At 48.1% G+C, this 16,241-nt stretch overlaps 2 protein-coding genes across 2 annotated transcripts; one reads left to right on the top strand and one right to left on the bottom strand.

The window, feature by feature from the left end:
• Positions 1-6,999: 6,999 nt before the first annotated feature.
• On the top strand, positions 7,000-7,935 carry LOC309891570 (olfactory receptor 14A16-like; the record flags this gene model as incomplete). The annotated part of the gene is made up of 1 exon (XM_082785926.1): positions 7,000-7,935. One exon carries the CDS (start codon positions 7,000-7,002, stop codon positions 7,933-7,935), a length of 936 nt encoding a protein of 311 aa, XP_082642052.1.
• Positions 7,936-14,967: 7,032 nt separating this feature from the next.
• Positions 14,968-16,027, bottom strand: LOC309891612 (olfactory receptor 14C36-like; the record flags this gene model as incomplete). The annotated part of the gene is made up of 1 exon (XM_082785960.1): positions 14,968-16,027. One exon carries the CDS (start codon positions 16,025-16,027, stop codon positions 15,068-15,070), a length of 960 nt encoding a protein of 319 aa, XP_082642086.1. The 3' UTR covers positions 14,968-15,067.
• Between the last annotated feature and the right edge of the window lie 214 nt (positions 16,028-16,241).

Genomic DNA, 16,241 nt, shown 5'->3' with positions numbered 1-16,241 from the left:
TGCTATCATGTCAAGGCCACCAAAGAATATGTATAACATATTTCTATATATCTCTAATATACTGAAGACTATCATAAACACTTGGTGTAACATATCAAACAACATTCTCACATTGAAGGAATAAATTGGCACTATGAATGAGTACCTTAATCAAAGCAATTAAGTGAAATGAAATCTCCAGGGATGATTAAAAAAAAAAAAAAAAAAAAAAAAAAGCTTTCAATCTTTTTTATACCCCAGGTTTCTGAGGCTTCCTTACAAAGATCCTGGTTTGCCCAGTGCCAGCTGGCAGCATCCTTGCTCAACACAGGAGAGGAGAATTGAAACACAGGGCTGCTTTAGCCCACCAGGGATCACAATTATAGGATATATACGATGTGGATGACAGGCTGTGAATAAAAACAGATGGGTTAACCTAGATATTGGTTTCCGGGGCCATTTCTGATACTTCTGGGTATCTGAAAACTCTGAATGGATCAGAAGAGCATGGCATAGGCCTTCAAGGTGACTGTCCTCCATTGGCAGTGGCTACAGGAGGTACAAAAGACATGGACTGGGACAGCTGCTATGCACTGCCTTGCAGGGTACAGACAAAAGAATGCTCCTCTTCCTTGAACATCACCACCAGGATAAGGAGTCCATGTATCAGTCTTGGACATAGACCCCTTGCACCTACGTTTCAGTGTGAGGCTCCCAAGTTAGACTGGGATGCATATCTCTTGTCCTTAGCAGCAGCAACACAAACAAAAATGTCCACTGGGGTGTCCTGTTATGCATTTTCAGCTAGGGCAGAGGCAGATGAAATGCTTCTCCTGCAGTGGAAGTCCAACATGCGGAAGGAGTCATGGACGTGCTGCCCTGGGCTACTAGGAGAGGCCCCTATGCACCTCCCATGCTAGAAAGAGGAATCATGTCTGTAAGGAGGTATGGATTCCTCTGCTCCCTTCAGCCTCCAACAAGACAGGCCCCACTGTCTCAGAAGAGCTGAGGCTTTCTACATTCCAGCTCCAGTTGTGCTCCTCTGGCTGCATCTCAAGATTTTACCCAGTATACTGGGTCTGGCTGGACCCAGTTCATTTGGATAGATTTCATTTACTCTGAAGTATCTAGTGCTATGCTGGACCTCATTCTCAGCAGCAATGAGAGGCTGGTGTGGAATGTGAATCCGAAGGGCAGCCTTAGCTGCAGTGACCATGAACTGGTGGTGTTCACCATCTGTCAAGCAGGACAGAGGGCACAGAGTAAGCTCCCAACCCTGGACGGATTATGACCCCTTCATTGATCTGTTTTGTAGAGCATCATGGGACAAAGCCCTGGAGATAAAAGGGTCCAGGAATGCTGGCTATTCTTCAAGGATCACCTCCTCCTAGCTCAGGAATGATGCATCCCAGCAAAGAGGAAGTCAGTCAAAAATGACAGGTGATCTGCATGGATGATCAAGGAGAAACTGACCAAAGTCAATTACAAAAAAGAAGGTGTAGTGGGTTAACATGGCAAAGGTGTTTTAGTGGGGGGCTTCAGGAGTAGCTTCTGTTAGAAGAATACAGAAGCTGTCCCATGTTAGATAAGGGGCTTGCCACTGTCCAGAGCCAAGACGATAACTGATGTTGTTTGCGCCTTTCTGAGATCATACTTAAGAAAGAGGAAAAAAAAAAAAAAAAAAAAAAAGAAAAGAAAAGAAAATAAAAAAAAAAAAAAAAAGAAGAAGAAGAAAAAAGAAAACTGCTGCTCAAAAGCAGCTGGGAGAGAGAGGAGTGAGAAACAGCCTTGCAGAGGCCAAAGGTGGTAAAGAAGGAGGGGGAGGGTGTTCTCACCCCTCTGCAGAAATTCTCTTGCAGCCTGTGTTGAGGACCGTGGTGGAGCAGGTTGTCCCCTGCAGCCCCATATATAGCACGATGGATCAGGTCTCCATGCTTCAGCCTATGGAGGAGACCATGGTGGAGCAGGTGGACCTGCACTGAAGGAGGCTGCGGCCTGTGGAAGACCCCTGTCAGAGCAGATACCAGGACGGAGCAGTAGGCTGTGGAGAGGAGCCCAAGCAGGAGCAGGTGACCTGGCAGAAGCTGCTAACTGTGGGGGACCCAGATTAGAGCAGAGTGCTCCTGAGGGATGGACTTTGTGGTACGGACCCATATCTGGAACAGTTCTTGAAGAGCTGCTGCTTGTGTGAAGCCTACTCAGGATCAGTTTGGGAAGGACAGCATCCTGTTGGAAGGACCCCACGTTGGAGCAGGGGAAGAGAGCAGCAGAGATGAAGCACTATAGACTGACCACAGCCCCCTTTCCCTGTTCACCTGTGCTGCCTGGGAGGAGGAGGTGGAAGAGGGTGGATGGGGAAGAGTGCTTTGGGGTTTCTTTACATTGTTTCTCACCTCTCTAGCTTGTTAGTAATAGGCAGTAAATTTTACTATCTATCTCCCTACTCTGAGTCTGTTTTAACAATCACAATAATTGCTGAGTGATCTCCCTATCCTTATGTCAACCCTTGAGCTCTTTGCATTGTATTTTCTCCCCCTTTCCTCTTTGAAGAAGGGGGAAGGATAGAGCAGTTGTGTTGGAGCTCAGCTGCCCACCCAAGTAAAAACACCACAGTTTGGAAGAGGTGATCCCTGAAGACTAAGCAGCTTTATCCTCCTTGGACCCTCTTTCCTGAAGGGCTCTGTCCCATGGGACTCCACAAAGGAGATGCCCCAAGAAGCAAAAGTCTGCTCTCCTGAAGTCCAGGGTAGTGAGATTGCTGTGCTCCCTCTTTGCTGAATTTAGGATCCTAACCTTCACCATTTTACAGTCACTGCAGCCCAGGTTGGCCTTGAGATTCACTTTCTCAAGCAAATTCTCAGTCATGTGCTTGAGGGTAGGAAGGCTCTGCAGGAGGATCTCGATAGGCTGGACTGATGGGCTGAGGTCAACTGCATGAAGTTCAACAAGGCCAAGTGCCGGGTCCTTCACCTGGAGCACAATAACCTCAAGTGGAGCTACCGGCTGGGAGATGAATGGTTGGAAAGCTGCCTGGCAGAGAAGGACCTGGGAGTATTGGTGGATAGTTGGCTGAATATGAGCCAGCAGTGTGCTCAGGTGGCCAAGAAGGCCAACAGCATCCTGGCTTGTGTGGCCAGCAGGGCTAGGGAAGTGATTGTCCCCCTGTACTCGGCTCTGGTGAGGCCACACCTCGAGTACTGTGTTCAGTTTTGGGCCCCTCACTACAAGAAGGACATCGAGGTGCTTGAGTGAGTTCAGAGAAGGGCGATGAAGCTGGTGAGGGGTCTGGAGAACAAGTCCTACGAGGAGCGGCTGAGGGAGCTTGGGTTGTTCAGCCTGGAGAAAAGGAGGCTCAGGGGCGACTTTATTGCTCTCTAGAGGTACCTTAAAGGAGGCTGTAGTGAGGTGGGGGTTGGTCTATTCTCCCACGTGCCTGGTGACAGGACAAGCGGGAATGAGCTAAAGTTGCGCCACGGGAGTTTTAGGCTGGATGTTAGGAAGAACTTCTTTACCGAAAGGGTTGTTAGACACTGGAACAGGCTGCCCAGGGAAGTGGTGGAGTCACCATCCCTGGAGGTCTTTAAAAGACGTTTAGATGTAGAGCTTAGGGATATGGTTTAGTGGAGGACTGTTAGTGCTAGGTCAGAGGTTGGACTCGATGATCTTGAGGTCTCTTCCAACCTAGACAATTCTGTGATTCTGTGATTCCCCACCAGCCCCTCCATGTTGCTGAGAACGAGGTCCACCATAGCACTTCTTTCCACTATCAATGGGAGAAGGAAGGTATCATTAATGCATAACAGGACCTTCCTGGATTGACTATGCCCTGCTGTGCTGTCCCTCCAACAGATACCAGGGTGGTTGAAGTCCCCCCTGAGGACCAGGGCTTTTGAATGTGAGGCTACTTCTGTCTGAGTATAGAGGGCCTCATGTGCTGGTCTTGCTGATCAGGTGGCCTGCAGCAGACTCCCACTATAATGTCCCCTGTCCCTACCCTCCCTTTACTCCTGACCCATCAGCTCACTGTCAGATCCTCACTCATCCCCAGGCAGAGCTCCATGCACTCCAGCTGCTCACACACATAGAGGCCACACTGAACGGATCCAACTGAACATGCTCCCGTGGGTTTGTGGATAGTGTGAGGGGTTCTTCATCACAAAAGGCTCATCACATGGATCAAGGGTTTCCAGCTGGGGATGAGATGCCTCAGATGGATTAGTGCATACCACAAGAGTAGCTAGCACCTTCCTATTCCTGCCTGTGTGTCCTATTTGTTATTGGCCATGAACAGAGTTTTCCAGAGGGAACTTTTGCACCTTTCAGTGACAATAAAACTCTCCAAGGACTAGCCGTAATTCTGTAATCAGTCTCTCTCTGCTGTTTTAAAGGGACATTTGGTAATTATCTCAGTTGACTTCAAAGTAAGTTCTGCAAAAGTAACTGTTGCAGGAGGTGTCAGCCCTGGAGCCCCAGGGACATCTCAAGGGAGACAAGAAGTAAAGAGGCAGCAAAGCCTTGGTCTGGAGCTGTGCTGCTGAACTGGGCTGGGCTCCTGGGGCCAAGGGGAGCTCCTGGCAAGAGGGCAGCGCTGCAGAGAGACAGCTCTGCCCAGGAGCAGCTCCTCTGCACAGTGCAGCAACAGGGCTGGGGGCACTGCCTGCAGGGGACAAGGGCGGCTGAGAGAAGGGAGGGAGATGTTAAAGGCAGTGTGGAGGGGGGATGCTGAGAGCTCACTGCGGAAGAAATCTTCACAGCTCTAACATGGTAAGTCTCTGGCTGCAGTGAGGCAGTGCAGCTGCTGTTCCTGGTTCCATCTCCAGATTTGCTGGCAAATTGCACAGCCTATAGGATATTTCAGGAGGACTCTCTACTTCCTCTACTGTAGAGAAGAATGACAAGCTCCAGAGCAGGGTAAACCAGACACAGTTGTCAGAAGTACAGGACATGAGGGTTCATTCATATGGGGCCGGCTGCAGGCTGTGCTGGCAGGGTGCCGGCAGGGGTGCCCAGGGCTGTGGTGCAGAGCAGGGTCCCTGCTGTGCCCCAGGGGCTGTGTGCAGGGGCAGGGCCTCTGCCACCTGCCAGGCTCAGCACTCAGCAGATACAGATGTCAGGTTTAGAGGAAGGGCTCAGATTCCTAAAGTGTCACCATGAGGTTTACAAGGAACCTCAGCAACCGTCAGCCTGTAGATAAGGATAACGTCCCCCTTCTGATGTTATCAGGGATTGTGTGAGGTGCCTGCAAACATAGTGTGCTGGTCTTGGCTCGGATAGAGTTAATTTCTTTCCCAGTAGCTGTTATGGTGCTGTGCTTTGGATTTAGGACGAGAAGAATGCTGGTAACACACTGCTGAGCAGTGCTTACACTGAATCAAGGACTTTTCAGCTTCTCCTGCAGCCCTGCCAGCAAGGAGGTTGGGGGAGCCCAAGAAGATGTGAGGGGACAGAAGCAGGACAGCTGACCAAAAGTCGACAAAGACATAGTGCATACCATATCACACCATGATCAGCACTAAAACTAGGGGAGTTCTTTGTGGGTGCTACCATTGCTTGGGGTCTGGCTGGGCATCAGACAGCTGGTGGTGTGCATCTCCACTGTCTATCACTTGTCTCATGTTTTCTTTTCCTTGTTTCATTTTTTCCCCTTTACTTTCCTGTTAAACCTTCCTGAACTTGACCCATGTGCTTTACTTTTTTTCTGATTCTTTCCCCCATCCCACTGTGGGGAAGTGACACCGAATGGTGCTGTGCTGCCTGCAGGGCTAAACCACAACAAGTGGTGATGCTCCTGGGCTGTTCCCTGCCCTGGAGGTGTCTGCAGGGCAGAGCTGAGCACACAGCACAGGGCATGGGGTCTGTGAGCCAAGGTAGGGCACAGACTTAGGGACAGAGAAGCAGCTCCCAGCAGGGACAGCTCCAAGCACAGAGACAGGGGTAGGCACTAAGAGGAAATATTTAAGCAAAATCCTGTGTCTGGGCAATACAGGCAAACCTCCTGCCATGTCATCCAGTGCAGATCCCTACCTCTGAGCAACCGCCACCACCGCCCTCCCTTCACCTCTCCTTGCCAATCCTCAATTCATCTAGGAAAAAGGAAGCCTTGCTTGAATGCTCAGATTGAATGCTTCATTGCCTCTCTCTCCTAGACCATCTTTTCTTTTCTTTTCTTTTCTTTTCTTTTCTTTTCTTTTCTTTTCTTTTCTTTTCTTTTCTTTTCTTTTCTTTTCTTTTCTTTTCTTTTCTTTTCTTTTCTTTTCTTTTCTTTTCTTTTCTTTTCTTTTCTTTTCTTTTCTTTTCTTTTCTCTTCTCTTCTCTTCTCTTCTCTTCTCTTCTCTTCTCTTCTCTTCTCTTCTCTTCTCTTCTCTTCTCTTCTCTTCTCTTCTCTTCTCTTCTCTTCTCTTCTCTTCTCTTCTCTTCTCTTCTCTTCTCTTCTCTTCTCTTCTCTTCTCTTCTCTTCTCTTCTCTTCTCTTCTCTTCTCTTCTCTTCTCTTCTCTTCTCTTCTCTTCTCTTCTCTTCTCTTCTCTTCTCTTCTCTTCTCTTTTCTCCACCTGTCTGTCTCTTGCCATTGTTGTCTGACCCTCTGGGGACAGCAGTTTCAGCTGCAGTCAAGCACTAACCCCGTGGCTTCTACCACACCCATATATTCATAGGGCTGTGGCGTTCCAGCACTCCTGGGTACAGATGCTGACAAGCCCTTCAGTGTTCAGAGGGATTTTGCCTGAGAGCTCCTGAATATTGGACCTGCATCCCCCCTGCTCCCAGGTACCACAGAATTAGAGAATGAGCTACTCCTTGGGAGTGTATGGACGGAGGTCCTACCCCTCATGGCATACTCAGACAGCAGAAAACAGAGGTCCTGGCAGAGAACTGCAGCAAGGTCTTGCCAAAAAGGACAGAGGATAGGCGTATTGTGGGGGAGAATCTATGAGAAATGGCTTTGGTTTTGTGCAGAGAAGACTGTTCTAACTCTTCAACTGTCTTTTTCTCTTGGGACAGTCATCAGGGCCCACAGGGAGAAAATGTCCAACAGCAGCTTCCCCACAGAGTTCCTCCTCCTGCCATTCTCAGATATGCGCGAGCTGCAGCTCCTGCACTTCGGGCTCTTCCTGGGCATCTACCTGGCTGCCCTTCTGGGCAACGGCCTCATCCTCACAGCCATAGCCTGCGACTGTCACCTTCACACCCCCATGTACTTCTTCCTCTTCAACCTCTCGATCTTTGACTTGGGATCCATCTCCACCACTCTCCCCAAAGCCATGGCCAACTCCCTGTGGGACACTAGGGCCATTTCCTACTCTGGATGTGCTGCACAGGTCTTCCTGCTTGTGTTTTTGATTGGAGGAGAATATTTACTTCTCACTGTCATGGCCTATGACCGTTATGTTGCCATCTGTAATCCCCTGCACTATGAGACACTCATAGGTGGCAGAACTTATGTCAACATGGCAGCAGCTGCCTGGGGCAGTGGCTTTCTCAATGCTGTGCTGCACACTGCCAATACCTTTTCCCTCCCACTCTGCCAAGGCAATGCCCTGGACCAGTTCTTCTGTGAAATTCCCCAGATCCTCAAGCTCTCCTGCACAGATGCCTACCTCAGAGAAGGTGGGCTTATTGTGGTTACAGCGTGTTTACTCTTTGCATGTTTTGTTTTCATTGTGCTGTCCTATGTGCAGATCTTCAGGGCTGTGCTGAGGATCCCCTCAGAGCAGGGACGGTACAAAGCCTTTTCCACATGCCTCCCTCACCTGGCCGTGGTTTCCCTCTTTATCAGCACAATAATGTTTGCCTACCTGAAGCCCCCCTCCATCTCTTTCCCATCCTTGGATATGGTGGTGACAGTTCTGTACTCGGTGGTGTCTCCAGCAGTGAACCCCGTCATCTACAGCATGAGGAACCAGGAGTTAAAAGGGGCACTGAAGAAACTGATCCTGCTGGCGGTAACTAAGAAAGAATAATCTATCTGTCTCTCTTCACAAGTAATCTCGAATTGAGCTCAGACTAGTGTTGAGCTTTGGGGCATTCTGTAACCATGTTTGTACACAAGTACTTGCATTCATTCTGCTTCAGAAGGGACAAGAATACAGTCAGACTGAATTAGAGGCCTTCTGCAAATGTGTCTATTGTCACATGACAGGTGGCCTCCTGTGTTTATTCTATTCATTAAAAGAGGATTATTTTTTTTCAGTGCAGAGCCCTGGCATCAATGCAAAGCATTTTCCATATGCCTCCAGCACCTCATTTTTCCTCCCTGAAGGTCCTCTCCATCTGCTTCCCATCATCAGACTGAGTGCTGGCAGTTCTGTACTCGGTGACATCTCTAACATTGAACTCCCTCACCTGCAGTATGAGAAACTATGAGTTCCAGAAGTCACTGAGAAATTGACCACAAGAAACCTTGTACCATCAAGAACTCGTTTCCTCTTCTCTGCACAGTTCTCAGAGTTTGTCTTTTCCTGTAGAGAATTGTACTAACAGGTTATCCCTTGGGTTTACAATACTTGAGGCTTCATCCAATCATCACTGAATCTGTCACAAATGCTTTGAACGCTGTAGAAGACCTGGCCTCCCTACTAGCATCTCTGGAACCAAAGAGGTATCCTGAGTGCACTGCCAAGGTTTCCTGGGGTAGTGAAGAAATAAGACAAGGGAGGCAGGAGACCAACGTGGCTGAGTCAGGATGTCATAATCAAACTAAAGCATGGAAAGGAAGAGCAAACGCAATGTAGGTAGGGACAAACAAACTGGGAAAATTATAGAGAAATGGCCCAGGAGTTCAGGGATGGGATCAGGAAAGCCAAGGCACAGCTAGAGAGAAACTTGGCTAGGGATGCAAAGAATAACAAGAAGGGTTTCTGTAGATACATAAGGCAGCAAAGAAATTGTACACTCTGTAAAAAGCATCACAAGGAACCTGGTTACAAATGACATGGAAAAGGCTAAGGTACTCAGCACCTTTTTGGACTTTCTCACCAGCCCATTCCACACCTCCCCAGTCACAGAATGTCAAGGCAGAGATGGGGGAAATGAAGTCCATTTCCTTGTAGAGAGAGAAAAGGTTTGAAACTACATGAGGAACCTGAAGATGCACGACTCCACGAAACCCAATCAGGTGCATGCCAGGGTTCTGAGGAACTGGGCAGATGAAGTTCCTAAGCCACTATCCGTCATATTGGAAGAGTTGTCAGGGTCAGATAATGTCCGCAAAAGTCTGAAAATATAACACCTATTTTTAAAATGGCTAAAAATATCAACCCAGGTATCTACAGACTGGTCAGCCTCACCTCTGTGACTGGGACGATCGTGGAGCAGAACCTCCTGGAAAGCATGCTAAGGTTCATGGAAGACAGGAAGGAGATCTGAGACAGACAACAGTGCAGTTGATATGGTAAACGGAAGGGACACCATGCAGAGGAACCTGGGCAGCCTTGAGGAGTGGGCTCAGGAGAACATCCTGCAGTTCAACAAGGCCAAGCACAAGGTCCGGCTCCTGGGTCAGGACATTCCCCAGCATCAATGCAGACGGGGTGAAGACTGGTTTGAGAGCAGACCCATAGAGAAGGACTTGGGGATACTGGTAGACGGAAACTTGGATATGAGATGGCAATATTCACCTGAAGCCCAAAAAGCCCATCATATCCTGGACTACATCATAATACCACAGGTGGCAGGTCTGGGGAAGTGATTATCCTTCTCTTCTCCACCTGTGTGAGACTCCACCTGCATCCTGCTTTAAGGCCCTAGTGTAAGAAAGAGGTAGACCTATGAGAGAAGGTCACAAAAATAATCACAGACTGGAAAACCTGTCCTACCAAGAAAGCCTGGGAGAGCTGGGGTTCTTCAGAGGAGAGAAGAAAGGCCTCTGAGGAGACCTTACTGCGGCTTTGCAACACATAAAGGGTGTGTACTGAAAAGTTGTGGAGAGATGCTTTAACAGAATGTATAGTGACAGGACAAGAGGTAACATTTTTAAACTAAAAGAGGGTAGATTTTGATCTCCTATAAGGTAGAAATTCTTTACTATGATGGTAGCTAGATACAGGACCAGGTTGCCTGTAGAAGTTGGGGATGCCCCCCTCCCTTAAAGCGTTGAAGCTCAGCTTGGACAGGGCTCTGAACAACTTCCACTAGTGGAAGAGAAGGTGTCCCTGCCCATGTCAGGGGCGGATGGAACTAGATGATCATAGAATGATTGAATCATAAAATGGTTTGGCTCAGAAGGAAGTTTAAATTTCATCCATTTCCAGCTTCCCTGCTATTAAAAGGGACATCTCTTACCAGACCAGATTGCTCAACACCCCATACAATCTGGCCTTGAACACCTCCAGGAATTGAACACCTCCACAACTTCTCTGTTCCACTGTCCCACCATCCTCAGAGCAAAGAATTTATTCCTTATACCTAATCTAACGCTACCATCTTTTAGGTTAAAGCTATTCCTCCTTGTCCTATAACTACACTCCCTGACAAAGAGTCTCTCCATAGATTTTCTGTAGGCCCCTGTTGTGGTTTAACCCAGTCAGCAGCTAAACACCACACAGCCGTTCACTCACCCTCCCCCCTCCCTCTCTAGGATGGGGGAGAGAAATGGAAATTGAAGCCTGTGAGTTGAGATAAAGACAGTTTATTAAGACAGAGAATATAATAATAATAATAATAACAACAATAACAATAATGATGATAATAGTACTAGTACTAATAATGTGTACAAAACAAGTGATGCACAATGCACTTGCTCACCACCCGCTGACCGATGCCCAGCCTAACCCCGAGCAGTCTGGCCCTCCTCCCCCTGGCTAGCCACCCCTAAATACTGTTTAGCATGACGTCAAATAGTATGGAATACCCCTTTGGCCAGTTTGGGTCAGCTGCTCTGGCCTCTCCCAGCTCTTGCTGCACCCCCAGCCTGCCCATTGGCAGGATAGAGTGAGAAGCTGAAACGTCCTTGGCTTGGTGTAAGCACTACTCTGCAACAATTCAAACATCAGCATGTTATCAGTACTCCTCTCATCCCAAGCCAAAAGACAGCATTCCACCAGCTACTAGGAAGAAAACCAACTCTATCCCAACTGAAACCAGGACAGCCCCCTTTAGGTATTGGAAGGCTGCTAGAAGGTCTCCTCAGGGCCTTCCCTTCTGCAAGCTGGACAACCACAACTCTCTCAGCCTGCCTTCATAGGAAAGGACCTTGAGCCCTGTGATCATCTTTGTGGCCCTCCTCTGGACTCATTCTAATACTCCTGTTATATATGTTCATCTGATTCGTGTCAGTATGGAACAGTGCTAGGGCCTCATGGTATGATGAATGTGACCTTCTGTCTTACATACCTTTGTATAACCACAAGTCTAAGAAAAACAGAATGGTTAATGTATATAGTTCTTGTACCTTGCAAAGGAATTTGTGTCAGAAAATATTCCTCAAATCTATGAACCTGTTTGCTTTTGTTATTCCAAACTTCTATTTCTAACAGTTACAGCCTTTTTTTTTTTTTGTCTTCTTCTAGATTGACTTAACACTGCTATAGGTGTGACTGTCCCTGTGAATGGCTGGTGAGGAATGTTTTAATTACTCGTGAAGTGTCAATAAGAAAGCTATTTGTGTTTGTATGAAGTCTTTGATGTCTGGGGGTTTCAGAACAACTGATAACAACTAGTGACTGTTATGGGATACTATGTAAGCCTCTGATATCTGGCCAGGTGGCCAAGAGATTAAGAAGAAGAAAAAAAAGAAGCTGAAGGACGGCTGGGAGACAAGACCTGCAGGGGATGCCGTAAACTTGACACGCTGCCAAGAAGTACAAAGGGGAAGGACAAGAAAAAAACTTGGAGAGGAAGACTATGAGCCTTCAGCATGAAAGACCCCTAGAGACCCCCAGAGGGGCCACCGGAGACTGATGCGCATGCTCCAGTAGGAGGAACTGGACCCCGGAAGGTAATTATAATAACCTATTTTTTAAAAAGTAGTAATGAATATGTATTAGTCTAGGAGCATAAAAATCAGCTACTTGATGTAACTGGTGTGCATCCTGGTGGAGCGGAGACTCCCGGTGCACCCAGCGCTGTTTGGTTACCTCTATTCTTTTAATAAATCCTATTTTTTATTTAATCTTACTTTGGGACTGAGTGAATTTGTAACACTCCCACTTCCTTCTTGTGCTGGGGCCCCCAGACCTAAGAAAGTATTCTGGGTGGGGTCTCATGAGAGGAGAGTGGAGGGGGAGAATCCCTCCCCTGCCCTGCTGGCTATGCTTCTGTAGATGTAGCCCAGGATACGGTTGGCTTCCTGGGCTGCAAGCACGCACTGCCAGCTCATGGTGAGCTCCACCAACACCCCCACATTCTTCTCCTCAGGGCTTCTTTCAATCTATTCTCTGCCCAGCCTGTATTTGTCCTTGGGATTACCCCAAGGACATGTGGGACCTTGAACTTTGCCTCGTTTAACTTCATGAGTTTTGCCCACCTCTGAAGCCTGTCAAGGTCCCTCTGGAAGGTTTCTTTTATCCCCATCATGTGAACTGCACCACACAGCTTGGTGTCATCAGCAAACCTGAGGAGGGTGCACCTAATCCCGATGTCCATGTAACCAACAAATGTGTTAAACAGTGCTGGTCCCAATACTTAACCCTAAAGACTAACACTCTTTACTGATCACCAGTTCGATGTTGATACAATGACTGCAACTGTTTCAGTATGATCATCAAGCCAAATCCTTACCCAGCGAGTGGTCACAGAACCACAGAATCACAGAATCATCTAGGTTGGAAGAGACCTCCAAGATCACCTAGTCCACCTCTGACACTAACAAGTCCTTCACTAAATCATATCACTAAGTTCAACATCTAAACCTCTTTTGAAGACCTCCAGGGATGGTGACTCCACCACTTCTCTGGGCAGCCCGTTCTAATGCCTAACAACCCTTCTGGTAAAGATGTTCTTCTTAATATCCAAACTAAAACTCCCCTGGTGCAACTTTAGCCCATTCCACCTCGTCCTGTCACCAGGCACGTGGGAGAACAGGCCAACCTCACTACAGCCTCCTTTAAGGTACCTCTAGAGAGCAATAAGGTTGCCCCTGAGCCTCCTTTTCTCCAGGCTGAACAAGCCCAGCTCCCTCAGCTGCTCCTCGTAAGACTTGTTCTCCAGATCCCTCACCAGCTTTGTTGACCTTCTCTGGACTCTCTCAAGAACCTCGATGTCCTTCTTGTAGCGAGGGGCCCAAAACTGAACACACTACTCAAGGTGCGACCTCACCAGAGCCAAGTACAGGGGGACAATCACTTCCCTAGACCTGCTGGCCACACTGCTTCTTATACAAGCCAGGATGCCGTTGGCCTTCTTGGCCACCTGAGCACACTGCTGGCTCATATTCAGCCGACTATCCATCAATACTCCCAGGTCCTTCTCTGCCAGGCAGCTTTCCAACCACTCATCTCCCAGCCTGTAGCTCTGCTTGGGGTTGTTGTGCCCTAGGTGCAGGACACAGCACTTGGCCTTGTGGAACTTCATACATTTGGCCTCAGCCCATTGGTGCAGCCTATCCAGATCCTCCTGCAGAGCCTTCCTACCCTCAAGCACATAGACATATGCACCTAACTTGGTGTCATCTGCAGACTTACTGAGGGTGCACTCAATCCCCTCATCCAGATCATCCATAAAGATCTTAAAGAGGACTTGGCCCAGTACTGAGCCCTGGGGGACGCCACTAGTGACCGGCCTCCAGCTGGATTTGACTCCATTTACCATGACTCTTTGGGTCTGGCTATCCAGCCAGTTTTTAACCCAATGAAGCGTACACTAGTCCAAGCCATAAGAAGCCAGTTTCTTGAGGAGAATGTTGTGGGAAATGGTGTCAAAAGCCTTGCTGAAGTCAAGGTAGACCACATCCACAGCCTTTCCCTCATCAGGTTCGTCAGTCAGGACCTGCCTTTCATAAGCCCATGCTGGCTGGGCCTGATCACCTGGTTGCCCTGTAATTGTTGCATGATGACACTCAAGCTAATCTACCCCATGAGCTTCCCTAGCACTGAGGTCGAACTAACGGGTCTATAGTTCCACCCATCAAATCTGTGGTCCACCCATCAAATCCATGTCTCTCCAGTTTAGAGATGAGAATATCATGGGGGGCATTGTCAAATGCATTGTACAAGTTCCGGTAGATTATGTCAGTTGCTCTTCCCCTATCCACCAATGCTGTAACTTTATCATAGAAGGCCATCATTTGTCAGGCATGATAAGCCCTTAGTCAAGACATGCTGGCTGTCACCAATCACCTCCTCATTTTCTATGTGTATTATATTTCTTGGGGTGCTGCTAAGAATGACCGTAAGTTCTTCAGAAGGGACAGGCAATGAAGGAGGCTCAGTGGTGTAGTGCCTGATATTAGAGAGTGTTTTGATATTGTAGAGCTCAGGGCTGGGCTCAGAGACTTTCTTCTCTGAGACTGCAGAGTAGCAGTTTCCCTGTGAATACCTGGGTTTACTTCTTTCCTTGTGACTGAGCACACAGTGGGAGATCTCTCACTTTCAGAGGGGCTGCAGTCAATGCTCATGCCATGCTCCACTGTCCCTGGAGGTATCCTGGGCTCTGCAGGTAGCTCCAGATTCCCCTCTTGAAGGACACCACCTATGGGCCACATATGGGAACAGCCCTGGCTACATAACGCAGTGACCATGCGCTGCCTCTGCTGTGAGCAGACACCCACCCACAGGTGAGTCTCAACAATGAGCCATTCCATCCTGAACCAAAGCAGGAACAGACTCTTGTAGGGAGCAATTCTTTGGGCCTATTCTTGACACTGGCTTGGCTAGGAAATTCCAGCCTTCAGGCAGTGTACATGAGTTATCCTGTTTATTACCAAAAGTGTTATGAGAGCCTTCACTGACTCACAGTTACTTGTATATGTATAAAGCATTTATATGATACAGAGCAGTTTCAGTCATTCATTGTAGTGAGAGGAATCCAAATACTTATGTAAGAATGCAAGGAGCAAAAGCAGTCACGATGACAATAAGGAAAAAGCAATTTTATTAATAATGATAAAAACAAACAAAGAAGAAAAAAAAAAAAGTGTTGGAATGAGATGCACAATTTTCACTTCTGGAGAGTGAAAAAAACTTTATGAGTACTGAAAAACATCCCCCAAATCAGTTTCCTAACAGCATCCTTCAGCTCCTTGTTCCTCATGCTGTAGATGAGGGGGTTCACTGCTGGAGGCACCACTGAGTACAGAACTGCCAGCAAAAGATCAAGGGATGAGGAGGAAATAGAGGGGGGTTTCAGATAAGCAAACATGATATTACTGATGAACAGGGAGACAATGGCCAGGTGAGGGAGGCACGTGGAAAAGGCTTTGTTCTGTCCCTGCTGTGAGGGGATCCTCAGCACAGCTTTGAAGATCTGCACATAGGACAGCAACAGAAAAGCAAAAAATGCAGTACCTGAGCAAAAGCAAAAGATGAGGAAGGCAACTTCTCTGAGGTAGGCATCAGAGCAGGAGAGCTTGAGGATCTGGGGGATTTCACAGAAGAACTGGTCCAGGGCATTACCTTGGCAGAGGGGGAGGGAAAAGGTATTGGCAGTGTGCAGCACAGCATAGAGAAAAGTACTGCCCCAGGCAGCTGCTGCCATGTTGACACAAGTTCTGCTGGTCATTATTGTCCCATAGTGCAGGGGTTTGCAGATGGCAACGTAGCGGTCATAAGCCATGATGATGAGAAGATAAAACTCTGCTGAGACAAATGCAACAAACATAAAGACCTGGGTAACACAGCCAAAGAAGGAAATGGCTCTGGTGTCCCATAGGGAATTGACCATGGCTTTGGGGACAGTGGTGGAGATGGAGCCTAGGTCAAGGAGGGCAAGGTTGAAGAGAAAGAAGTACATGGGGGTGTGGAGGCGGTGGTCGCAGGCTACTGTGGTGAGGATGAGGCCGTTGCCCAGGAGGGCAGCCAGGTAGATGCCCAGGAAGAGCGCAAAGTGAAGGAGCTGCAGCTCGCGTGTGTCTGCAAATGGCAGGAGGAGGAACTCTGTGGGGAAGCTGCTGTTGGACATTTGCTGACATTGGACATGGCTGTCTGTTGAAGAGAAGAAGGCAGGACAAAGTTAGAACAGACTTCTCCAAGGAACACCTATTGCAAGTCTTAGAATAGTCCCCCAGACCAGCCTTTCTCTTTGCAGGAGAACCTGTCTGCAGCTCTCTTGCTTGAGCTGTGGCTGGTGCTGGATGAGAATGGCACTGGGAGCAGGGACTACTGTGGGCTCCAGA

This window comes from Aythya marila (genome assembly GCF_965140915.1).
Source record: "Aythya marila genome assembly, contig: HAP1_HAP1_SCAFFOLD_158, whole genome shotgun sequence".
Classification (NCBI taxonomy): Eukaryota; Metazoa; Chordata; class Aves; order Anseriformes; family Anatidae; genus Aythya; species Aythya marila.
Note: the sequence above shows the minus strand (reverse complement) of the source record. Positions and strands in the feature narration are given on the sequence as shown.